Source organism: Mytilus edulis, chromosome 7, assembly GCF_963676685.1.
Source record: "Mytilus edulis chromosome 7, xbMytEdul2.2, whole genome shotgun sequence".
Lineage (NCBI taxonomy): Eukaryota > Metazoa > Mollusca > Bivalvia > Mytilida > Mytilidae > Mytilus > Mytilus edulis.
In genome coordinates, this window is record NC_092350.1 from 38,652,988 (window position 1) to 38,680,488 (window position 27,501).

General features: G+C 31.7%; 3 protein-coding genes across 3 annotated transcripts; 2 read left to right on the plus strand and 1 right to left on the minus strand.

Annotated features, from left to right (window-relative positions):
* Positions 1-1,322: 1,322 nt before the first annotated feature.
* On the minus strand, positions 1,323-11,750 carry LOC139481410 (jmjC domain-containing protein E-like). The gene is made up of 4 exons (XM_071264730.1): positions 10,433-11,750; positions 8,647-8,829; positions 1,818-1,960; positions 1,323-1,461 (listed from the first exon to the last, which is right to left on the minus strand). Exons 1-4 carry the CDS (start codon positions 11,654-11,656, stop codon positions 1,380-1,382), a joined length of 1,632 nt encoding a protein of 543 aa, XP_071120831.1. The 5' UTR covers positions 11,657-11,750; the 3' UTR covers positions 1,323-1,379.
* A 3,011-nt stretch (positions 11,751-14,761) lies between these two features.
* LOC139481411 (uncharacterized) lies at positions 14,762-20,189 on the plus strand. The gene is made up of 3 exons (XM_071264731.1): positions 14,762-15,025; positions 17,699-18,118; positions 18,579-20,189. The coding sequence occupies exons 1-3, from the start codon at positions 14,974-14,976 to the stop codon at positions 19,460-19,462; spliced, it is 1,356 nt and encodes a 451-aa protein (XP_071120832.1). The 5' UTR covers positions 14,762-14,973; the 3' UTR covers positions 19,463-20,189.
* Positions 20,190-24,518: 4,329 nt separating this feature from the next.
* On the plus strand, positions 24,519-26,603 carry LOC139483114 (uncharacterized). Its single transcript, XM_071267146.1, has 3 exons — positions 24,519-24,525; positions 24,924-25,331; positions 25,555-26,603. The coding sequence occupies exons 1-3, from the start codon at positions 24,519-24,521 to the stop codon at positions 26,454-26,456; spliced, it is 1,317 nt and encodes a 438-aa protein (XP_071123247.1). The 3' UTR covers positions 26,457-26,603.
* The last annotated feature ends 898 nt before the right edge of the window (positions 26,604-27,501 follow it).

A 27,501-nucleotide genomic window follows, 5' to 3' on the forward strand; every position in this document is an offset into this window, starting at 1 on the left:
GTCAGATTCACGTTGATAGTAAACAACGTGATTATTATTATTTCGATAAGATATATATAGTCGAGATTCACGTTGATAGTAAACATGCATATTAAGAGTATAAATATGGTATATTAGTATATATGGTACAAATAAGTACAAATAAGGGATATATATAGAAAAATCTGAGATTTATGATTAAAAAAAAAAGGGGGGGAGGGACTATATGGGGCTCATACAGGATCCTGTCCTCAAGCACCTGTGTATCATATGGTACAAAAATCATCCCAAAAAAATCAATTCATTTTTTTGCATTTAAATTGAGATATCTTTTTTTAACTTATCGGTGACCTATATTTTTTATTATTTTTTTTTCAAATAAGCTTTACTTAATCTAAACCATTGTAAAATTTGAGCGATTTCTGTAATTTAGTTCTTTTTTTATTTCGATATTTCTCCTATTAGTTCAACAGAAAAAAAGTACCTTCACAAAAATGTATGCTTCTTTCGAAGGCAGATTGTGAGCTTAAAAATTTTTATCTAAATTTTTTTTTAAGTATATGATAAGTTCATTTATAGAAAAAATATAGCAAAATCCTATATTAAAAAAAAAAAAAGATTTATACCAGGGAGCCCCCTTAAGTAGTCAAAACTGAAAATAAAAAAAAACAACATTTTTGTGCACAGTATTGTGCATTTTATATAAAATAAAATATATGCATTTTGGATGTCATCTACAGTTGGGGCAAACTTTCTATTGATCAACAACCAACATATCTTCACCATTTACACTCTGATGGATATATACATGCATCATTGGCCACATCTCCCTATTTGTACACACCTAAAGGGCAAAAAATTGATGAATCTGGGTCCTCAATGCTCTTTAACTTTGTAATATCTTTTGCCTTTTTGCCCTGTTTTTTTTCAACCACTACTAACAAGTCTTTTGAAGACGAAGTGCAAGGGCTGTATAGCCAGTCAAGGTCGTTAAAAACTTCCATTTGTTTGAAGACGAAAAAGTGTGTCTAGCGTACAATATTTTTAAATCCTGGCAACTATGATGAGTTTATTTGCAGACCCTACCTATTGTATGTCTCATCCTAAATACTTGCCACTGGACATTAAACACACCACTATCAATCAATCACAGTCTATTTTTGAACATCACTATATGTTGACCTCTACATCCCTTGTTATTGTGTTGTTTGGGTTGATATTTTCTTCACAGCCATGCAACTTTTTTTTCATTCACATATTTGAACTAAATATTAATATTGCTGTAGAAAAGCAATATTTATGTCTATCTTTAAAAAAAAAATTGCAGCAAAGACGAAAACAGGTTACCTTGTAGAGGCATTTTATCATAATATAAAACATGTAAAAGAATCTACTAATTATTATAGTAAGTGTCTATACTTTGGGTTAACATCCAGTTTACATGTGGGACATGGGAATTCCTTGGTCAGAAATGGTTCATACCTGCAAGAAAAATTAATATAACAGTATTTCTCAGACCATAAAAAAATATATGCACAAAACATACAAATTAAAACAAAAGGTTCATTAGTAAATTAAGGACTCATTTAATTTATGAAAATATTAATTCACCTAATACAGTTTTTTTGAAAATATATCAATCATTGTATGTTTGAATTAAATTGGATGTTTCAGTTTTACACACAAAACGTATGTTAAAACATGATGAATCCTTTAAAAAAAGGAGGTTAATGATCACTTTCTTTGCTAAAACCTTAAAAAAGGAGGTTAACGGTCACATTCTTTGCTTAACCAAACAAAAAGGTGAGCAAACACAAAATGAAATATTATATTCTTACCAATAATTTACTGCTAGGTTTCGTTTTTCTTTCCTGTTTGGAACAGATTGTACTTCATGCCACCAGAATGAGGGCATAAAAAGGACATCCCCTTCATTTAATGTACAGTTCAGTGGATAAGTGCCAGCAAACTTTGGAAACCTCTGTAATAATATAAAACATGATGAAGGCATGTAAAATCCTCAGTCCTTATGAAATATATCAGTTCCGTGGATTTACGATAAACTAGAGGCTCTCAAGAGCCTGTGTTGTTCACCTGTATTTACCAATGCTTTGTAAATCATGTGAAATGAAGCTTATTAGTATTAGATATTAGATATTATCAGATACTATAATGATATCTAAGATAATAACCAAAAATTTCCTTAAAATAACCAATTCAGGGACAGAAACCCAACAACAGGTTGTCGAATTTATCTGAAAATTTGTGGGCAGATAGATTTTAATCTGATGAACATCAACCCCCCCCCCCCCCCCTTTGTCAGATTTGCTCTAAATGCTTTGGTTTCAGAGATACACACCAAAATCTACATTTTATCACTATGTTCAATTTAGCCATGGTGGCCATCTTGCTTGGTTGGCCAGGTCACCGGACACATTTTTAAAACTAGATACCCTAATGATGATTTCTTTAAAATTACCAATTTAGGGGCAGCAACCCAACAAAGGTTGTTGGATTTGTCTGAAAATTTGTGGGCAGATAGATCTTAATCTGATTAACAATATAATTAGCTGCCATATTTGCTCTAAATGCTTTAGTTTCAGAGATATGAGCCAAAAACTACATTTTACCCTATGTTCTATTTTTAGCCATGTCAGCCATCTTGGTTGACAGGCTCGGTCATCAAACACATTTTTTAAACTACATACCCTAGTGATGATTGTGGCCAAGATAAGTTAAATTTAGTCCAGTAGTTTCAGAGAAGACTTTTGTAAAAGATTACAAAATTGTATAAAAATTGTTAATAAACAGCTACGCCATGAGCACATAATACGCCCGACGTCTTGTGTGGAAGTTTTATGCAATAATCATAAATAGTTTCTGAGAAAGTTTGAAGAAATTACCATTTATTGCTTTTGAGACACAGCGGGACATGTGAAACCCCCCCCCCCCCCACCCTGTTTTTTTTTTTACAAATATCACTAAAATAAAATTTTGAATCAAACCAAAAAGTGTACAGACCTTTAGATTAATATAACAAAGAAGTGTGTACAGTTTTAAGCAATAATCATAAATCGTTTTTGAGATACGGTGCGACATGTAAAAAACCCTCCCCCTTTTTTACAAAATACTCAATAACTCAAAAATAAAACTTTGAATCATCACCAAAAAGTATACAGATATTAAGATTAATATAACTAAGAAGTGTGTAAAGTTTTAAGCAATAATCAAGAATCGTTTTTGAGATACAGTGCGACATGTGAAAAAAAACACACCCCTGTTTTAGTTACAAAGTGCCGTAACTCAAAAACTTTAAATCTTATTTTCACCAAAAAGTATACAGATCATTTGACCATCATAAAAAACAACTATTTTAAGTTTCATGAAATTTAGATAAGTTGTTCTCAAGTTACGGTACGACATGTTTACGCCGGACAGACGGACGGACGGACGGACAGACAGACGGACACCGGACATTTGTATACCATAATACGTCCCGTCAACATTTTGACGGCCGTATAAAAATTGACTATAAAGGGCAATAACTCCTTAAAGGGTCAACTGACAATTTTGGTCATGTTGACTTATTTGTAGATCTTACTTTGCTGAACAGTATTGCTGTTTACAGCTTATCTCTATCTATAATAATTATATTCAAGCTAATAACCAAAAACGGCAAATTTCCTTAAAATGACCAATTCTGGGGCAGCAACCCAATAACGGGTTGTCTGATTAATCTGAAAATTTCAGGGTAGATATATCTTGACCTGATTAACAATTTTACCCAGATTTGCTCTAAATGCTTTGGTTTCAGAGATATAAGTCAAAATCTACATTTAACCCCTTGGTTAGTTGGCCGGATTACCGGACACATTTTTTTAAACTAGATACCACAATGATGATTGTGGCCAAGTTTGGTTAAATTTGACCAAGTAGTTTCAGAGGAGAACATTTTTGTAAAAGTTTACGGATGACGGACGGACGACGGAAGCCAAGTGATGAGAAAAGCTCACTTTACCTTTCAGGTCAGGTGAGCTAAAAAATATCAAATCAAACATGTCACAATATTATAAAGTTGTAGAGTGAAAACATTTAAAAAAAAAGATAACCAACCCAGAAAGATTTGAAATCTTAACAATATGCAGTACTTGGAATATTGGAAAAAAAAACCAATATTCTGATGTTGATCTAAAATTGGATATCATGTATATAAATAAGCCTTTGTTAAGAACCAAGTCAGGACCTTACGAGCAGTTGTTTCATATTGGAGACAATTTTCCAACAAATACAACTACTGAAAAATTTTGGGACCCTTTTATGCAGAAAATGGTTTGTTTTTCGGGTTTTGGTCATAGGACGGTTAATTGAGAAGCTACATGTACTTAGGACTTATACATAATTTCATGAATGCAAAAGTATTAAAAAATCTTCTGAATAGAACATCTAAATAGAATAAAGCATGGTTACTGATTGAATACATAAACAACACATTTTTGTGTTATGGAATTTACTAAAAATTGTCAAAAATCTGCCCTTCGGGTCTTAGCAGAAACGAACTTCTTTATTACTTTGTCAATATTCACACAAGAATCTCGATGAATATGCAGCAATGCTAGAGATGCTAAACCGTCGTTGTTCGTTGTTAATCGTACATATGTTTTCAACAGACGTACATGTAGTTCATTGTGACGATCTCTCTGCGGTAGCACCCGCGATATGTAATCCAGCGTGTTCGCCATCGAGCGACCTCTCGATTGAATTTGTCAAAATTACATGACAAGTCAGTTTCGTATGTCTCAAACAATGCTGCGATTTGTTCGTTTGTTGTATTTCTTACAACACGAGGAAGCAGATATTATTTCCTTTCTAACAGTATAATTCATTGTTCTTGATAGGAACAACATTATTTCACCCTAAGGTAATAACAGTACACACAATGTGGAACATCACATGAGATTAACGAGTCGCGTGTCCCCTGTGTTATTGCTACAATAACATCCAATTAACACCTTCAACTTTGTACACGCGTCAGATACAATTACACGCGCCAGAATATACAATCATTGTAAATAGTGAACACCTGTTGAAAACTCAAGATTGTCATTAATTTCCTTTCATCTTCAATCAATATGCATAAACATGATAAATTATATCGTTTAATGAGGCAATAAACAAATAAAAAGAGGAAAACATTCACATTTCAATTTTCTTTTCCTCCTGTTTGATTTCAGTTCTTTGTATTTCACAATTTGTGTCAATATTTTCAGCCGGGACAATGATGCACAAATAATTCATTTTGCGAGCTTAATATATATTACACGAAAAGAGTTTTAAAAAACAAATTATAAGATAAATAATATGTTCTAAAACACAAGGAAAAGTAATCTCATAATACAATAATTAAACGTAATACTGGCTGTTATTCATAATAGATGATAAAATATTATGTAAATAATGTTTCATTTTTTTCTATCAATTTTAACTTTCTTGTCGCTAAAATTATTTTCTTTTGCATATTCTTTTAATATTTATTGCAATAATTAATTTTAATTAAAAAAAATGTTTTCTTGTCGCTAAATAGATTCTTGTCGCTAGTTGTCGCTAAAATAATTCTTGTTGTCGCTTCTTGTCGCTTGTTGACGCTTGTTGTCGCTAATTAGTGAGACCGCAAAGCAGTGATTTTTCTGACTGATATCAGACGCGACTCCAGTTCCTTAAATTATCATGTACTTATGTACATGCAGCTTCTCAATTAACCGTCCTATAGCCAAAACCCGAAAAACAAACCATTTTCCGTTACCACGATTTCACGAGAAATACAAGAAAAACATTATATCCCCAAAACAAACTGATATATCACGAGAAAAAAGACTTTTTATGGTGTTATGCTACGTTTTATATTGTTATTACTTTTAACAATATTAAAGAATATTAATTAAAGATATTATTCGTAAATTATCATGTGGTCTATGGACGCAAAATATAATGAGACTTTCCAAGACTGTTTTTGCGTGTTTGCAGGGTGATTGGCTTTGGTAGTCACTTCGCATCGGCATATCATACGATATCGAAGGGTTCTGATTTAAATCTTAAATGGCCGATTAGTACCTCGCATTCCAAACAGATAAACCGTACTCTGTAAAATGTTCTCCGAAACTACAAGAGTATAACAAATTATAATCTTGTAATAGATTCAAGTTCGTTTTTGTCATCTGCAATAAAACTGTAATTTTGAAACCAAATGCCGCTATTTAATGACATTACATCATTTGAATACTCGTATGTGTATCCTTAAAAATTTTAATTTATAAATTTTTATTTTGCAATTTTTTTTTTGCATGCCGAATTGATGCGCCTGGTAGTTTTTGTTTAAGGGTGAAAGCTATCAATAAATGTTCTAGACTGAGAGCTTTACATTTAATATACATGCCTGACTATCATTAAGGATTGTAATAACATTAACGGTACCAATTTTTCTGCACCAGATGCGCATTTCGACAAATAATGTCTCTTCAGTGATGTTGTGGCCAAAATAAGTAAAATTCAAAGCTTATATAAAATATGTAGAGCTATAATCCAAAAGTTCCAAAAAAAGTATAGCCAAAACCTTGAAAGGAATCAGAGCTTTGCATGAGGGAGATACATTCCTTAATTTATAATATTTTTTAACATTTTGTAACAGCAAATTTAATAACACAAAAAATCCGTATTTTCATGCCAGTACCGGAGTACTGGCTACTGGGCTGGTGATACCCTCGGGTAAGTTGACCTCTAGATGTTTTCAGTGATTTTTTGTGTTGTTGGGTTGTTGTTGCATTACTTTAAATCCCAACAACCTGTTTCATTTCATTCATTGCATTGTGTAGTTCAGATGTTAGGTTATTGTCTCATTGATATGTTAACCCTACATATACTTTTTTCAAGTAATCTGAACAATGGAAATCTTCAATATCATACAACTCTAACCATTATATAGAACTACATGCATTTGTCAATAATAATTTGTCACTATAAACCAAGGATAACTAGTGTTAATATATGGAATTTCTAAATAGCCATGCTCTGAAAGTCACTTCAAATATAACCAGCAACATAGTCCGTGATATCTTAAAGATTATTAATTTGACTGACAATATTGAAAGTAATACAAAATGAATGCATAGGTCTTAAAATTGCCCTTTAATTTCTCATGAAAAAGCTTAAATATTGCCAGGCTTAAACAACTATAGGGACAGTGTTAATATAAGCATTAATAGACATTTAAAGCCTTAATGAAGCAATTATAGTTGCTCCTTTTTTCAACAAACCATAATAAATAGAAAGAGATATTCAGAAACTGTAATTCATAGTGACTTGCTATGAACTATCTATTATAATAATATTCTTATAAAAACTTGTATCAAAAAAATTATAATTTAGCAATATTATACATGCAAGGACACAACTATTTCTGTCAAACCTTTGACAAATAGGGTTAACATGGGCTAAAATATAAATTCTTCCACCATTCTCTATATGCTCACCATTACTGATATTCTGTTGTGTCTGGATTTACAAAGTACATAAAGGAAGAATATTGAAACCTGGATACATTTGGTCTGGGATTAAACAACTTTGTCTCCTTTTGGAGTTCAATGGTTTTTGACCAGCAACTCTTACAGGGTAATAGTTTGTTTGCGATCATTATACATTAAAAAAAAGGACATTCCAACGATTACAAACTGAATTTAAAAGATTATATTTTTTTTTAAAGATAATAAGATTTTTATTGGCTACAACTTATTTTTCCATATGAAGGTTAAGGGGAGATAAACATGATAAATAACTTTGGGCTTGAGTCATGGTTGTGAATGATTTTGTATCAAGTCTTCCTGCATTTTGAAAAACATTCATTGTGACAAGAAATCAGATATATTTAAGAGTGATATTATGAGTATTTAAAGAATAGGAATGCCAGACCTGCAATCAGATATAGACACATTCCAAAAGGATTTCTTTTTAAACGGACATTGTTGGGAAAAAGATTTTTGAAATTTATTTAAGAAATCTATTAGCAAGAACCAAATATTTAAAACTATGATAGTCAGTCACATAAAATTAAAACAATGTGTTATTAATTCCATGTGTCTGAAGCACTTTTCTGAATTTACCTCCATCTGGAATACTCATAGCTGATTATTGGAAAGCAAAGGATGTATAAGAACTGAAACAGATAGAGACCTATAGAAGTGATGAAAATAATAATACAGTACTGAAGATGAGAAGTAATAGAAAATATTGTGTGGATTATATAATATAATCCAATGAATAAAAATTTCTTATGTTTATATATATATAATATAATTTCCTTTTTCTTGTCCCAAGTTTTTAAGTAATAAGCCATGACAAATTAGTGAGTATTAGAAAAACATCTAATAATTTGATCAGGTTAGCTTACCTAGTATATTTAACCTATTATAGCTAAGACTTGTTAAAAGAAAGATACAGATTGCATTGACCTTTAAAAGCAAATGTATAGAGCTTTTAAAGTTACTACAATTTCTTTATTATCAAAATGTAAATTGATTCAGTTATAAAACTTAACACTTCTAATCTACTAATTATGCATGTAATAAAAATTTTAAAAAATACTTAAAAGATAAGCTTTTAGACGTCACAGAAACCTACTTTGAAATCAACCTTCTTTATGTCAACAGGGGACATAACCATGGATGTACTCTGTGCCAACTGGTTCCTGGTAAACTGTTTAGTGGAATGGTTGTAGGCTAACATGGCCTCTGGAATGTGACTTTCATATAGTCTTGTATTGTCATGTGGTTCAAATAATAGAACTTGTTTTTGTCCACTTATCTAAAAATAAAGAAACAGATAATAAGTTTGGTATCTTGAAACCATTTAAAAAAATAATTTAAGTTATAATGCATGTGATGGCAGAGGACAATTCAAGTTAAGCTTTTCAACTAATTATATAATTAGTTAGTTTATAGATCCAGGAACAACTTTATTTAATTTTTATTTTAACAATACACTGTACAAAAAATTAGACCCTTATTAAATACCAAAAATAATGCAAATAAGACAAAACCAAGACAATATCTGATCAACACATTGACTTTAAATTTTCTTTACACAATTATATTTTCCAAGATTATTTCATTCCTTTAATGAGAGATATGCACTTTACTATATATATATATAAATGTATACATTTTAAAAAACTGTTGACCGATACATGTTTTGTAAATCAGGCCACATTTTGAAGAACATGTGTCCATAAGACAGTATGCCTCACTATTACATTCTCATGTTCAGTGAATTGTCAAATCAAAAACCATAAACCTAAACTTTTTACCAGATCAAGTACATGTACCTGCCAATTAATCAGTTTCAACCTTTATTTGACATATACATGTACATGCATTGTATTCTATAAAAATGTACTGCTTAATGAACTAGTGCATTAAGTTTCATTTACATTTTGTACATAAGGCATTACCAACTTCATGGTAAACTACATTGAACATTTATCTTAAACATGTTAAATCAAATCTTAATACTAATACTGGATGGAAAGATAGAGGACAGACAAATGGATGGTGCAGAGACCAGAAAGAAAACATACATGTAGTGTCCCTATGACAACAATGTATGAATGTATATGGGGCATAAAACTTTTTTTATGGCCCTGAAACAAAGTTGTCGGTGCCATATAGTTTTATCCTTGTTGGTAATTCTGAAATTCTGTAATTCCGTCATTCCGCAACAAACCATTATACAGAGTTTTTTTCTAAACGCCTTCAGATATTGGGATGATTTTTGGCATCTGAGATAACCAAGATGAGTTACAGATCAAGTTTAAGTTTTGTTCCGCTCGGCTAATTTTTGCCGAAATTACGGGCTTTGGCCTCTGATAAATTGTTGAAAATCAGTGTTAAACAGACTTTTTATCTAAATGCTTTCAGATATTGGGCTGATTTTTGGTAAGTGAGTTACTCATGATGAGTTACAGATCAAGTTTAAGTTTTGTTCCGCTTTGTTAATTTTTGCCAAAATTGTTAAAAATCACATTTTTAATACAGACCTTTTTTCTATATGCACCTCCACATTTTTAGCTGATTTTTGATATGTGAGACTACCATCATGTTTGTGTCCACATGTGTTATTGAAATTGCAGATTTTTCAAATTTTTCAGACTAGGCCATTAGCATGATTAGTGTCGCATTGACACATCTAGTTTTAAACCAAATTCATCAAGCATGTCAACATAATGGTCAAAGTACTTTATGTATATGTACATGCACATTTTGTCTTTTTATTAGAATTCGTCATCAGTAAAAAAAAAAAGTGTTGCTTGTCAGTTAGTAAACCTGTAACATTGTTTAATGTATTTTACTAAATAAAAAAAATCTTTTCATATAAAAGCTTTGTATTCAATTTCTAAATAACTCTTTACCTGGCATAAAAAATTATCAAATGGATCAAAATGTAGTTTTCCTAGTGTGTTCCCATCACTAAACCAAATGTTTAAATGTTGTCTGTTTAAAACATCAATAATGAAAGGCATCTCCCTTATATCATCTTCTAACTCTGGTAAATGGTTAGGTATTGATGAATACTCTAAATAAGCAGAGACATTATTTACTACTCCATCAGAAACTTTTTCTATTAGATCAACCAGTTCAGAAAATTTCATACTAAGAGTGGCTGGACGGACAACAACCAAGTCAGAAAACTCAAGTTGTTTTTGTACAGCTTCTGGAATTCTAAATGTTTTATAGTTGTCCCACAGCTCTGAGGATTCAACTCCTTCAAATTCTCCTCTTGGTGTTAGTTTAATGTGAGCTTTGTTATCTCCATATTCTTCACGCAAGAATTTATTTGACCATTTAGTCATAGCAGGCCATGATTCCATAGCTCCTTCAATAATAACTGGTCTTGATAATTTGAGGTAGTCATGAAAAAAATCATCTTTTGACGGGACTTTTATTCGATCACATTTTGGAATCTCATGTTGTTTTTGGTTGATAGTCTTCTGAAATGATTTTTGATGATCATGTTTATCATCGCAGATTATATTTTCTTTCTTATTTGTATTTTTGTCACATGATTCATCAACAACTTGCTCTTGAAACACATAATTCGATGTAACGTATGAAATGCTTGATACCGAAAACAAATTCTTCAGAATTTCTTCTCGATGAAGACCTTCATAAGATACACTACCTTTTACTGTTCGGTACGTACCACAATAGTTATTGATGAAATCTACTAATAAATTGATTGACTTTGAACCTTTGTACACATTCACCTTCGGCATCAAAGGTTTTGCTGGAAGTAAACATGTTCTATCTACCTTTGATTTTGGAAATAAAACTATATCATTCACTGAAGGATGTTCTCGTTTTATTGTCTGAAGCGTTTGATTATTTTGCCACCTAAAGGATTTCAAATTGATGTACCCAAATTGAACAAATGGTTCTGATTGAAAAGAAACTTCAGACAACGACCTCAATAATTGTCCTGTGTCCCCCGGGAGGAACACGTCATCACTCTCAACAAGAACTGCCAGTAAGCACGAATTTTCTAATAAATGAATTATTTCTCTTGGCTGAAATAGTTTTAGAGCTGAAGATATGTAAAAGAGAATTGTGAAAATGTATATGCAATTCGTTGTCATGTTCTTTTCCTGCAAGAAAACATCAAAGTTAAAAATGTTGCCGGTTTTTCATTTTGTTGACATTCTGCAACAAGGTAGATAACTCTAAATTATAAAAATATCAAAATCGGTCAGGAAAAGTATCAGTGTGAAAATCCGGAAAAAAAACATTCACACAAAAGAGGCCCTCACAAAAGGTATATTAACAAAATGCCGAACCCAAAGGAAAATTCAAAACGAAAAAGGACTTATCAAATTGAAAAATCAAAAAATCAAACACTTCAAACGAATGGAAAACAACTGTCATATTTTAAATGACTTGGCACAGGCATTTCCCAAATTGTGTAGAAAATGATCCAGTCTCCAAAATAGTTTACCTCATACTGAGACCTCATATAAAACTTAATTCCAATTAAAGGGCCCATGAAGAGTAAAGTAATATATTACAATGATTTTTATAATTGTTACAATAATGTTGACATAAATCATAAATAAAAATTTAACTATTTCAATTCTTAGATGTTAAACCACAGCCAGATCTGAGCCCGATGCACATAAAAAAGGCATACCAACATCTATTATTAACAGGCAAATATTCTCAACGTCTTAAATAAAACAATATCTATACTATATTGATAGTTTTCTCAGCTCCAAACATTTATTAATATAAATTGCAATATTTTTAATACCTCTAGGTTTTCTTGAATAAAAAGCCAATTAAATTTGGCACTGACTTGTGCTATCAAATTTTTTACAACCTATTAAAATATTATCATAAAATTCTTTTCTTAAAAAGTTATAAAGGGGACACTGACATAAAAAATGATCTTCGTCTTCAACTTTATCTAAGGTGCATTTTTTACATAATCTTTGTGATTTATCTATATAGGTTTTAGCATATCTAGCTGTCTCTACTTTTAGAGGGTGTGCACTTATTCTGATCTTGCACAGTGCTTGTCAGCAGTGCAATCGTGATGTTTTGTTATTCGCATTGTTTCCATCAAAAATAATTATTCAATTTGAAATATCGTAAAAAGTCTTGTTTTGATCTCCATCAAAGAGCCTTAAAGCATATATCTACAATTACAATTGCGATTAACACATTGTAGTTTAAGTTAGACCAAATCGACCATAAACCTATTTATTCTTGGATATCATTTATTGTATATAAATTTTTCCACAAAAAGTCAACTTTAGAAAAAAAGCAATTATGGTATGTTACAGACATGATGAATAGTAACCATTGCCTATTGTTATATTGTTATAAATATGTGGAGAAACAAAACAAAACATTAGTAATTTGATTATTAGAAATATGAATTTAAGAATGGATGTAATATGGGTATTTCTCATTACACAATCATGGATCATTTGGAGGTAGGGTCAAACACATTCTATGGTTCAATCATTAGGATGAATTCCAAATTGGTGGAACTATATAGTAAATCTTGAAACATATACAAAACAAACACTTTTGTGTGGATGATAAAAAAAGGCGGAAAAACTGTCCAGGTGCAATTTGAGTATACCCGCACGGAACCTGCTTAAAAATGAAAAAAAAAAATCATGTGTCCGAAGCATATTTCTGCATTTATCCTATCAGGAACGGTTGACAGCTTAATATTTAAAAGCAAAGACCCAAGGATTTAAAAGAATAAATAACCGTATTTAAGCATGTCATCGCATCCTCTAGATGGTTCCGGTCTCCAAAAGTTGTGGCGACCAAAAAATCCAATTTAATCCTTATTGCGGTGAATGCCTGAAGTATCTATTTTGTTATTTATGTGGTGTTTTTTTTAACAATTTTTAATGTCACAACATTTCAAGCACCCTTTTCGTTCATTGTTCATTTCAATGTCGAAAATTATTCCCGACTTGATCGCATTAATAATTCAGTATTACGTCCAACACTAAACCCTCAACCTCTTTGTAAAACAATTTATGTGTTAAAACTTCAATCCAAGGCTCAATTGTAGGGATCCGAGGGGTAGGTATTTGGTTGGGATCCGGGGGTATGTATTTGGTTGGGATCCGGGTGTAGGTAATTGGTTGGGATCTGGGAAGAGGTATTTGGTTGGGATCCGGGGGTACCGTAGGTATTTGGTAGGGATCCGGGGGTAGGTATTGGGTTGGGATCCGGGGGTAGGTATTTGGTTGGGATTTTCAATGAAAATCATTACGCAAATCGATTGTTTTGGATTTTGACAAAAATATCAATACGACCATAAGCAGTTGGGCAAGGTTTTTGTTTGCACTCTTAAGACAATGTCGTAGTATTCGGCATCAAACCACTACTAGTATATACAAATCGATCCCTGTTTGGTTCTATCAGGGGTACATTAATTGTAAGATACACGTTTTCTCATTTATGAAGTCGATCGCTCTTTTTATTCTGGGATATTTTTTTTTTTTTTTTAGATCAAAGAAGATTATGTTGATTCCTTCCTTTTAATCACCCATTATGCCTATAAAATAATTTGATCTGAATCCCTGAGTCATATATACTTCTATTTTAATTTACAATTACGTACTTGCATACATTAAATCGTGACTCGAGGTTTTGAATGCAGTTTCTGGAAATTTTCCCGTAAAAAATGATATATTTGTAAGACTTATCAACACTAATTTCAAGAAAAATGTAAGGGAATTAACCGATGATCAATAGACGGCAATAAAATAAATGTACACATGCATTTATATATAAATTTACTATTAAAACACATTAAACGTGATTTCATCTGTATTTTTTTATTGCTAATCTGTCTCCATTGAACAAAGGTTTGTGGCACACATTAAAGATGTATGTGATACGTGTTGGAAAATACTGAAAAAGTCCATTTCATCTTGAAACCACTAAATTCAAAATGTATTAAAATGTAAGTTTTTTTTAGGGAAAGGTCAAAGTTTTATGTGTTACTAAAAGCATGTGTACAAGGAACGGTAAAGGTTTTCTAGAAAAACTGACATAAGATATCTCTATTAAATTAAAAATTTTAAACGAAAAAAGAAACCCGCACAGTTAACCGTCACAGTCGTATTTTGTGCTGGCTCAGCTGCAGCACATCCACAGGATTTAGTAAATTGACTCCCTACCGAACCTTTTACTTCCATAGAATGATCAATACATTTTACGCATGTCATTCATAGTGAAACTTAATTAACCTCGGGCAAAAATTACCTTTACTACTTGATGTATATGACGTAAAAATAATGTTTTTGTGCAATGATTGAAAGTGATCTTATAGGTTATAACACGGAAACCGTACATAAATAAATAATCTACGAGATACACAAACTGGGCTTCACATTCCTGGGACCAACGGCAAGCTTACATCAAAATGCTGAATTTATTTTGTACCATCCTTTTGATAGTACCTCACATACTAAAAGGTAAGGTGAACAATACACCATTGTGATAGAGCTGAAAATAGAAACTATTTGTCTTATTCAAAATGAAATACGCTGTTATATATATGTATGTATTTACAACCTTTCTGTTAAAGTAAAAGTTAAAGTTAATGTTTCAAAAAAGTCAGCCGACAAGACCAAAACTCTAAACATTGCTTGATTTCATTATAATTAAACCAGAAGAAAATTTCGCTTTTTAAGATGTAATTAAGCTGCGTAAAATTTAAAGCGACATGCCGCCTTTCCAGGTGCTTGCAAGACAGTAAATTTTGAACAACTCTACGTGAAGTAACTTATTAAATTGAAAATAAAAATTATCTCGCTGATTTTATTAATTTTACTTATTCAACTACAATGTTAATGTATGTGTGCAGTAATCCCCCACCCCTTGAAATAAACATTGATTCACTTGCGACATAAAGCTTCTCATACAGCTAGGTTTATCGATTAAGAAGGCTCACTTCTCTTTTTACGTTAAATTTTCCAATTAAATTTAGTTTGCAGTAAATGCTTAAATTGTTCAAGAAGAAAAAAAACCTATTCATTGTCGCGGTTGTAGGTACTTCTTTATACGTTTCACTTGTATAGTCAATATTGGAAAGGTGATAAAAGTCCCAAAAGCGTTATAAAAAATTAAACTGTTACATTTTGTATTCATAAAATAAAATAAATTGTTTAGACAATATATTCAAAGGAATGGTCTTGGTTCTAAATGCACGGAACGTTGCTGTTTAATTTAATGTTTTTTGTCATGTTCGAACAACCCCTGCAAATAAAATTTGTAAATTTGTAACTGAAAAACAAAACCAAACTTCACTTCGACAGAATAGTTGATGTAATTTTTGTTTACCTAGAATTTCACAATATTTATTGAAATTATAGATTTTAGTCACCTTTTACCAGTTCTTTGGGTTTAGGACATATTTACTCTATAGATATAACTTCAAAGTATACAAATGAAAGTATAAAGATTCCAAGACGTTTTGAAAGTGTATAATATTGGAACACAAACTTGCGAAAAAATTGTAGATTATATCATTTTAAACTTGACAAAATGAAATGGGATAGGATAACAAAGCGTCATACTAGTATAACAATTCATTTTAAAAAGGTATGTGAGAACATACGAGGCTTGTGGGACGCCACACAGTGACATTCAAACAATAGTTTTAGTATACAAATCCTAACATCTATATTTATCATCTTGTTTTGTTATATGACTTACTTATAGACAGTTATTGTATTATATATGCAATAAATTATATTTAGATTCACTAATATTATAATTTAACACATGACTGCTGATGTTAACATTGTTCATTGTTTTAAATAAATTATAAATTACTAAATCAATGCTACTCGACGTACTGTATTTCTAGGGCATGTTTGAACTTTCAATGTACTTTAACCCATTTAAAGAAAATTGTATTTATCTTAAAGATGCAAAACATGTTTTGTAAAAGTAGAAACGTCATTTATTCTCTCGTATGTTCAAATTGTAAAGACTTTTTTTTACATGTAATTGATAGACCAAAATGAACTGCGGACTACTGGTCCGAGACCACAATTATTTCGTAGTGCATTTCTTTTAGAACATAAATGAAAATAAAAAAAATCCCACCTGCGCTTTCTCAAAGAAACTTTTACAGTGTGTTGTACTACTTTTGGGACAAATTATATCAAAATTATAGAAAACGTCATCGCCTCAAACTCAAAATATGGACAATTTTATCTTTAGGGCGTCTTGAAATCTTTTGACAGCTTCCGAAGTGCTATTTTTCAACCTTTTTTACTTGGACCAAATTACTACTTTCCTTTAAAATTCTGGACCCAAACTTTTTTACAGTGTAATTTCATCCCCCCTACTTGCAATTTGAGGCATAAAACATGGAGAAATAAATTTGGAAGGGGTATAAAAATTAATGGCAAGTAACCCACTGTCAACACTAGGGACTATATATATACAACGAAAATCAAGGGACGACAATGGTGGTCTCGGACCTACTGAATGATTGTCAATAGTAGCACACCAACCTTGAAATTTAACTATCATCATAAAATTTTGATTCCTTGAATATCATTTTCGTTTAATATTAAGTTTTTTTTTAAATTAGAGAATGACATTAATTGTATATATTTGGTGAAAATTATGATGCTTATGATATTGGATTTGAGCTGCATGGTATTATAATTTTAATAGATCAAAAGGTTCATTCTGGAATCGTGGATTTTTACTCTAGAACTATAATTTCTAGCAGTGTATTTCCCTTTTCGAGCAGTTAACCTGCTTCTCGGCAATGAAGTTTAATACAGAGTCAACGCTAGGCGGATTTTAATCCCTTTTGATTTAAAGATTCTATTTGGTTTGTGTTAATGAAAAAATTATTGATAGCCTTTTGTCTTAAATCACCAAATTCTATTTATACAGCTGGAAATCTTTGTTTATTAATGTTACACATAGCTATATACTAGTAACTATCTCTCAACATTGTTCTGCACTGCAGCGCATCAGGATTTATACCAGTACACCTGATAGCAGCCCATTTGTAATTAAGAATCAGACTATAGCTTTTCGAAGTAAGTTTCAAGAAAGTCATATTCTATTATGGTGATAGGTGGATATTTTATATGAAAATTATAAAATTTATATTTCAGGTCAAGAAAACATTAAAGATGGTAAGATAACAGGTTCGTTACAGATTACATGCCCAAAAATATCTTGTGAACTTCATCACTTTCCACAGGAACACTGCAAAGTTCAGACATTCATTATGTACCATGGTGTTAAGTGTCCGAGTTGTGTAGAGGATATTTGTCATGGTTCACAAGTGGTGGCTGATTCACTGATTGGAGATGTCACTCAAGTAAACATCAACACAGTAGACAACACGAATGCTAACACAGGAAAACTTCAAAAGAAATGGAATAAACCCAGTTATATCAATAGATTAGGTTCTATATTTGGAAAGAATCCTAGTGTTGAAAGTCTGAGACATTCTTTGGAGCCAGGAAATGAAAGAACAAGAAATAATCAGCAAATGCAAGGGCAAAGCTTAGTGCCTGTGAATTCAAAAGGTATATGTTTTGTAAAAAAGATAAAACCTACGTGCATTTCAATTTAAAAAATTTTGTTTTGTAAATTATCGAACCATAAATGCAACAGAAATATTCTCATTGGTAAAAATAAATATAAGGTATATGTTAAATATTAGGCTGAACAGATACGTTACATTGATCTATGAGGGCCCTCATGGGGTTTTTCATTATGTGATTACTTGGCCGTTTTTTTAATGATTATTTGATTATTAAGCCAAATATTTCATGATTATTTGATTACCTAGGACTGTATTTTTAGTTTATGATTATTTGATTACTAAAGATAAGCAAATATTTAATGATTATGTGATTATATTGGCAAAAAAATGGTGATTATGTGATTACTAGGACCCCCCATGAGGGGCCTCATCTATTGTCGGTTTTGATGTTATTATAATCTCTTTGAATAATTTTTTTATTCGTTTCTCTTTACTTCCAGGTATGGACACGTTACAACCAAAGCCACACATTAAATGTCCGGAAATAGAATGTCATCATCACCATCAGCCCAAAGCTCACTGCATGGTTGATTCGTACTTTATATACCATGATGAAAAGTGTAAAGGATGTATCGAGGATATTTGCCTCGGTTCACATATTGTGGATGAGAACTTGATAGGTAAAAATAAAAGTCAAAATTTATCAAAACCTGAAACACTACATCTTACGAATCAAGGAGTTGGAAACAGAATGACATCTGGAAATTGGAAATCAGGAAACTCACAGCCTTCATTGATAGAAAGACACAGGCATGGCAGTAATGGACAAACACACCAAGAACCACATCATACTAACCATCATCAAGAAGACAGAATATCTGGAAATTGGAGATCAGGACACTCCCAGCCTCTAGTGTCTGAGAGACATATTCAAAATCGAAACGGACAAATAAATCAGGAACATTTGATCTCCAACCAAGGAACTAGAGGCAGAATATTGTCCAGTGATTGGAGATCACGAAACCCTCAGCCTCTTGTGACAGAGAGAACTGTCCAAAACAGTAATGGACAATTAGATTTGCCTGGAAATCCATTTTTCAGCGGAGGAGCACATACTAACTTTAGAAATAAACTCCTTGGTGTACAAACAAATGAACCTGTCAATTCAAGACAAGGATTTGGTAAAAACTCGAATCCTAATTCATCTGTAAATATTCCAGCAAGTTTACCAAACGGACAAAATACAAAAAATAAGGAAGAAAGCATAGTTGTTGTAGACCAAAATCAATCTACCTTCACCAGAAAGGATCGGGGGATAGGGAGATTTAGAGGCAAGGGGAGATCATATCTACAAAGCTTGTTTCACCCGGCATTTACTGGTTAATATTTATAATGCTCATTATGTAGTTGTATTTCTACTTTGCGTAGAAGTGTAACTATTATATTTAGATCGCTGAAAATCCAATTCGTTCTCATGTATTACACAGATTTTATTATTTATGATGTATATGTCAAAAATTGGGGTCATTTTTTATTCGACTACTTAAAAAAATTATTAACCATTAAATTTTGTAAATTGAATCGAAATATACCATATATATTTAATTGGTTGCAATAGGAGGCCCGAATGTATAAATATTATTGGATGTAATATATCCAAGCCATAATTATTCATGCCAACTATATTATAAACTCTTTACAAAGCTTATTAACGAGTTGAATGCTATCAATATCAAAACAAACCTTGTCTTTTATATGGATATTATTCATTTAGATTTAGTTTAAACAATATTTTATTTTCAAAAAGTGCACGAAATATAATTATACAATATAAATACAGGGATTCGGAAACAAGAAAAACTTATATAAATCCGTCTCCCTTAAGATTTGGTTTCAGGTAACCTTTTTTTGTTTGTTTAACCTAGATGTTCAAGTCAATGTCGTTCGGTTTAAGTTACATTGTTGGTGATATTATATTTTCATATTTGTTTAATGTGTCTTCCAATTTTTAAACACATGTCTGTAGCACTTACATTATAGGAACATAACAGGCTTAATTTTTCAGAACAGTGTAATATTTATGTTTTAAATATTAGACATTCTTGCTGGCATTTAACAGTTTGCTTCTTGCTTCTTGCTTCCCATTTACTCGCAATTTTGATATCTTTTTTGGTCATTGACTAGAGATGAATCCTGTCTTTTTTTTCATTTTGAGAGATTAGAGTGAGGGTAACTTAATAAGGTTACACAAAAAGAGTTCATTCAGATTATTTATAAGCAATAGCTGAAGTCTATGCCTACTATATATTAGAACTTATTATTTGTTGTATTTTTGCGAGCACTACCAAAATGAAGGTTCGTTTTAAGTGATGTCTGAGTATTGCAGTAACAATCAAAAGCAAGTTAAGTATACTTTTTTGTGACTTGCATTGCTGTCATTATGCGGCACACTTTCATGTTTGTGTGAGACATTTCTTGAGTACTCTTGTTAAGATGTAAATTTAATGTATTTTGATAAAGACTGTCCGCTGTTAAAATTCGGACTTAGGAGTGAATAGAGCAGTCAAACAACAAATCTTATGCAAACATCTATTTGTTATAATAATAGAAACTATCAGTATTCTTATTACTACACTAAAACATCAACGAAACAGACAAAATGAGGTCGAAACTCGAGCCAAAAAGGCATTTTTTTTTATCCATGTTACCATAAAAGCAGGTATGCCGGATAACTCAGAACGTTAGAAAAACCAAGAACGCCTCAAACGTACGTAAATGCTGGTGCATGGTAGTAACACTTGCTATAACAGCTGACATGTACAACATGTTTTAAGAAAAATATTAACCGCATAATTCTTTTCACATACTTAATATTATACTTGGAAAATTGCAAAAAACAAACAAATTGTACAGCAATCTAATGAGGAGTTGATACAAGACATATGTTAAGACATGTGATTCATACCATACATTTTTTACTTAAGGATGTTCGCTCCTGTTTGAAAAAGAAGCTTTTTTAAAAGATTATTGTTAATTGTTAATTGATAATATCAAAATAACGGAAACTAAAATAAAAAATGAAAGGTCTGTGTCCTCGTATTTGAGGTATGATTAATTGAAAATTTGGCGGTAAATGATTCACCCGGGATTTTTCATTCATTCAACACTGGTACATTTATTATCTTCCAAAAACTATGGAAAAATAACTAGGATTTTTATAAGATTTGAAAAAAAATCGGGTGAACAAAATAAAATTGTACAGAGAAAAGAAAGGGGTTAGCCGGCCAAATTTTAATGCCACTTCATGGATAACTAAAACTAAACTAAAAAAAAAAGTAGCGAACATCTTTAAATATATATTCTTCAGGTCTTGACTCCAACCACATCATATTTGAATGGTGGTTTTGTTTTCTCTTAATCGATTTATAACTTGTGAACACTGTTACTGTTGTCTTTATATAAACCAAAATTCAGCTGCGGTACTTACTATCTCTCTTACTAAGAAAGATATAGTACATTCAACAACAAAGGAATTTATCATTTAACCAAAAAAGAACCAACCAGTGTTGCTAAATTGTGAAATGATATATCAGAAAATATGTTATTCATGTTCAGCTGAGAATTGATTCCAGAACATACTGCCAATTTAATTCCGGTATTATATGAACAAATTTGCGATACGATTTAGTTAAGAGCTGACCGAAATTCTAGAATTGACCGAAAGGCAGGGCGTTGCATTATATACATGTTAACGTTGATTTGAATAAAATATAAACACAGAAAATGTGTATATAAGCAAATATACTTTTGAAGAAATTCGGTAAATTAACGATCATTGTTCACTTGCATTCATATACATTTCTGTTTACACGCACATTTTTCATCTGAACGTATTGATGCATACATATATATGTTGGCATACATTGACACATGTGTGCATTTGAGCAAGAAATGAATGAATTGTTGTCTATATTTTTGCCTCAACTATTATTGTTGTAATGTCTCACTGCTTATCAAAAACACCCTTTTATCCTTTTAACAAAGATTGTAAAAATGTAAAATTGATTCTGAATTATGAATTCGCTTTAACATTTATCACCATGAACTGAGAGCTTGAAGCAAATCCTTCTTAATTTTCGAATCTTCACACTTCAACGGTCATTCAACAATAACAAAAACTGTACCAGTTTTTCTGCACCAGATACGCATTTCGACAATCAATGTCCCTTCAAAGATGATCGGTGCTAAAATATTTAAAAATCCAAAGCTTATTAAAAGGGAGAAGAGAAATAACCCAAAATGGAAAACAAATGTGTAGCCAAAACAGGCCAAATAAGACGACCTTGGCACGAGAGAGAGGTACATTCCTTAATCTTAAAGTTACAGAAAATCGGGGTTTTCAGGTACAATAAATTAGTACGAATTAAGAATAATAATTGACACTAGCAGTACAATGCATTTTGATATGTATTTAAATACTAATCCTGGTTTGCAATCAATGGCGTGAAGGATATGATATTGCAACTTGATCGGATGTGTCTTGAATATCTGCCTATATAATTTTTCTGGCGATAATGATGTAAAGCATGTTCACAACAAACCTGATTACAAATTTCTGGAAGCCATGAAAATGCTCCAAAAATATCATACAGTACCAGATTGTGTTAGTATAGATAAGTATTTAGTAAACAGGAGGTTAGGGATTGATATATCTGAAAACGAATCACTACGTATGTGCACTTGCATGTATGAAGCTGGATTCCAAATATTAGAAATTTCTGATTTACAATTTCTGAGAGAAACCCGAAGTCGCTGTCATGCATGGTCATTATGTGCCAGAATAGAAAAGAAGTTGAGGATCGATGATCTGAAACCACTTAACAATGTAAAGCTTGTTCACTTGAAGCCTGACGAAAAAATATCGGACAGGTCTGATCTGTAGTTCCTGGGAAAAATTGACCAGGGCAGACATTCTATACACGGCAATTATGTTTGAGAAAATATTTTTTTAACAGAAAGCTGAAAATAGATAAGACTTGAACCGCACTTCACAGTTTAGCATTATCATGTTCGAATGAAGCTTGAAAACAATTTTCATGAATCGCTGACCAGTAGCTCATGAAAAAAAGTGCAACGAAGATTTCAATGGGACGAAATGACATACGAACGGACACACATTTTGATAGACAGACATGAACGAAACAGTATAACTCCAACTTCTTAGAAGTAATCATAAAATTATGATGAAGAACATCCCACTAAAAAGGGATGATATCTTAGAAATTGAGAAATGCAGTATCGATGAAAAATAGTTCCATCAAACTGGGAACATGTCCATTAAAAAGAAAACAATCTTAAATTCTTCTATTCATGCTTTATCAACGGTAAAATTAAAACTTTAGTTTGCGTAGAACAGTGCAATCATATAAATTGTTGTATGTCTTATAAATGAATTCTAGATTAAAAGCTAAACTATGACTTTAGCAATCATATTCTACGATCAACAAAGTCGTAAATAAAATTTCGGATATTTCAAAGTAAAATTATGAATAGTATATATAGACACGTGTTTATAGAGCAACGTACTCCATTTTTGAAACTTTTCATTGTTGTGTTGTTGTTTATTGTTTTTACTCTGACATCTCTTTTTCAGACACATTTCGTCAACTGAGAAACATGTAGCAAAAAATTCAATTAAACACTGAATTCAAACTATTATAAAGTCGCCATGAGCTAAGAACCTACCCCCAATATTTCATTGTTCTTAATTTGTTTTTTGACTTACATCAAAAATACTTCATACTTTTACACAAAGTCGTATATCCTTCCGCTATATATTCGAAAGTTAGAAACAAAATATGCACGAGCTGTACAATGCATTATGCTGTGCTTTTTGAAACTCATTATATTTTGCTAATAATGACATGAACGATACATAGTGCAACTGGATGAAATGCGATGTTACTATCTTTCTATCTACATATTTTTGAAGGATTACGATGCAAACGGTACTAGAATTTGATAACATTGATTTTAAGTTCACGTTTTGTCTTGAAAAACAAAAATATTTCACGTAATATTTAGAGGCAATTTACAACAAGTGACCTAAATGTAAGGTGTAGGAAGAAACTGACTAATTAATGTCAATTTAAAGCATACATTAATCAAGCCGTTAAGTTTCTTTTTTAGTTTTTATTTCGTTACTATGCAGTATGGGCTTTGCTCATTGATGAAGGCCGTACAGTTACATATAGTTGTTTATTTCTGTGTCATTTGGTTTGTTGTGACGAGTTGTCTCATTGGCAATCATACCACATCTTCTTTTCTATAAATACACATGTTTGAATATTGTAATAGGTCTTGAATGACTTTTAATGTATTACTTGAAACACCCAGTAATTAGATTTTGATTACAATATGGGAAAGTGTGATATCTGGAAATGTCTGGTAATATCTGATGACCTGTAAGTGACCCTCTGCTGTTGTTTTTTATTTGGTCGGGTTGTTGTCTCTTTGACAGATTCCCCATTTCCATTCTCAATTTTATTATTACATAATTTTCTGATTAGTCTTTATAGTATACTATCAACGGATTGTCCTTACAAAGTCTTCGGGTTATATCATGGATTTCAGAATATTCTTTTCAGTGTCGAAACATTTTATAGACAGTCATTGCATTTAAATATGATAAGTATTGTCAAGAACATTGCTTGCTTTTAACATAAAATCTAGGTCAGTGATCACCTAACTTGTGATGAGAGCCGCCGAAAATACTTACACTTTGTCACATATCATTTTGGAATGTGTTCATGTGTACAAGATTATATAAAGCAAATATATTTCAGGTCATCAATTCATCAGCAATGAAAAGATAACAGGTTCGTTACAGATTACATGCCCAGAAATATCTTGCGAACTTCATCATTTTCCACAAGAACACTGCAAAGTCCAGACATTCTTTATGTACCATGGTGCATCGTGCCAGAGTTGTGTAGAGGACATTTGTCATGGTTCACAAGTGGTGCCTGCTTCCCTAATTGGGAATACTTCTCAAGTGCAAAACCTCCAAAAAACAGACAATTCAAATGAAGTCACTCCAAACCAAAAACAGACATTGCGTGTAGTCAATTATATCAATAAATTATGGACTTTGTTTGGAAACAATCTGAGAAAAGCGTTTAAATCAGGATATTCAAGGACGAGACGTAACCAACGAATGCAAGGATACGGAATAGTGCCTGTTTATGCAAAAGGTATGTTTTAAAATACAAATACGTCTATAGTTATAAAAATAGAAAAGAGCATACCTGTATTTTTAATTGAAACCCCTTTCCTATTAAATTGTTTGCATTGTTTAACTTTAAAAGTATACCATATACATGTAAGCTTAACAGAAAAAAAAAGATCGATATTTTGTTTGTTTTGAAATGAATGTTTTTGAATGTACTTTTAATTCAGTTTTTAATTAAATTGCAGGTATAAACACCTTAAAACCAAAGTTACATATTAAATGTCCAGAAATAGAATGCCATAATCATCACCAGCCTAAAGCTCACTGCATGGTTCATTCGTACTTTATTTACCATGGAAGAAAGTGTAACGGATGTATAGAGGATATATGTCTTGGTTCTCATACTGTGGTCGATTTCTTAATAGGCAAAAATGATAGTAAATATGCACCAAGTCCAGAAAAACTACCTCTAAGAGATCAGGGAATCGGAAACAGAGTGATAGCTGGAGAATGGAAACCAGGACATTCTCAGCTTCCATTGCTAGAGAATCACAAACATAGCAGTAATGAACAAATAACTCAAGAATCTCATCAAGAATTTACAGACAGAATATATGGTAATTGGAGACCAGGACCCTCTCAACCTCCATTGCATGTAATACACATCCAGAATATAAATAGAAAAATAAATCCTGAAACCATTTTCCCCGACAAACACCAGGAGGCTAGAGGTAGACTTTTCTCTGGTGTTTGGAGATCAAGAAACCCCCAGCCTATTGTGGTGGAGATAGGTGTTCAAAAGAGTAAAGAACAATTAGAATGGTCAAGAAATCCAAATTTCAACAGAATTGAAAATAACATTAGAAATATTGATTCACAGTGGAATCACAAAAACAAGAATGGTGTACAAACGAATGCACATATCAATTCAAGACATAACTCCGGCAGGAATTGGAATCCAAATTCATTTACAAAAGTGCAAACAACTTTACAAAATAAAAAAACTTCTAAAACCAATAAAGAAGGCAATATTGGTGTGGAACAAAAACAATCGTCTTTAACCAGAAAAGATGGGGCAATATGGCAGATTAGAGCCAAAGGCAAATCATTTCTACAAAGCTTGTTTCATCCAGCATTCTTTAGTTAATAGTTATAATACTCATTATGCAATTCCATTGCTGCTTTCGGTAGAAAAAGCAGTTATCGTAGTTAGATCGTTGTAAATCCAAATCATTCTTATGTATAACGCATATTTTAGAAATTATTATGTTTATGGAAATATTTATGTTTTCAGATGGAGGTTTTGAACTTCCTTTACAATAAAAAAAATATAAATAATATGCATTTAAAATAAATAATACGAGGTACGAATTGTGGGAAGGGTTGATATAGATGGACGTGATTTAGAAAGGACTAGTTCGAAAATGAATGCACACATTGCATGCAATACATCAACGCCATATATATATATATTTTAAAATCGAAGTTGATATAAAAAGATTTGTTTTGGTATGCATACACCATATTGAATAGCCCATTTCCTATATATACTAATTAAGTACACAATAATCAAAATCTTTTGTATCTGTAATTAAAACATTCACAAAGGTGTGATATAGAGGTCACGTTGAAACTAAACCAATTAATGAAGGTCAACACTGGGTGTAACGTCTTGGTATTATTTTCTCAATTCTATACGGAGATTTCGTATATTGCAAAAGTAAAATAACAAAAATACCGAACGAGGAAAACTCAAAACCGAAAGTCCGTAATCAAATAGCAAAATGAAATGCCGAAACACAGCGAATGAATGGATAACAACTGTCATATCCCTGACTTAATACGGGTATTTTCTTATGTATTGATTAAACCTGTATTTATAGCTAGCTTAACCTCTAACTTATATGAAAGTTGCATAATATCCATTTTATTGCAACGATGTGTGAACATTTCAAACAGACATAATAGGCAAACATGTCAAAAAGAGGGTACAGCAGTCAACATTGTGTTATAATCTTGATTACTTTAAAAATAAATTGACAGTCCTGTAGACGTAACTATTCGCTCTTATAGTGCCAATGTGTCAGGAATGGGTAAAACACGTAGTCAAAAGTGACGGTCTATAAGAATTCTGTTCAAACCGGTGCCAAAGGCCGTATTAAACTTTTATTAAGACGAGAGGTTTTTGTTTG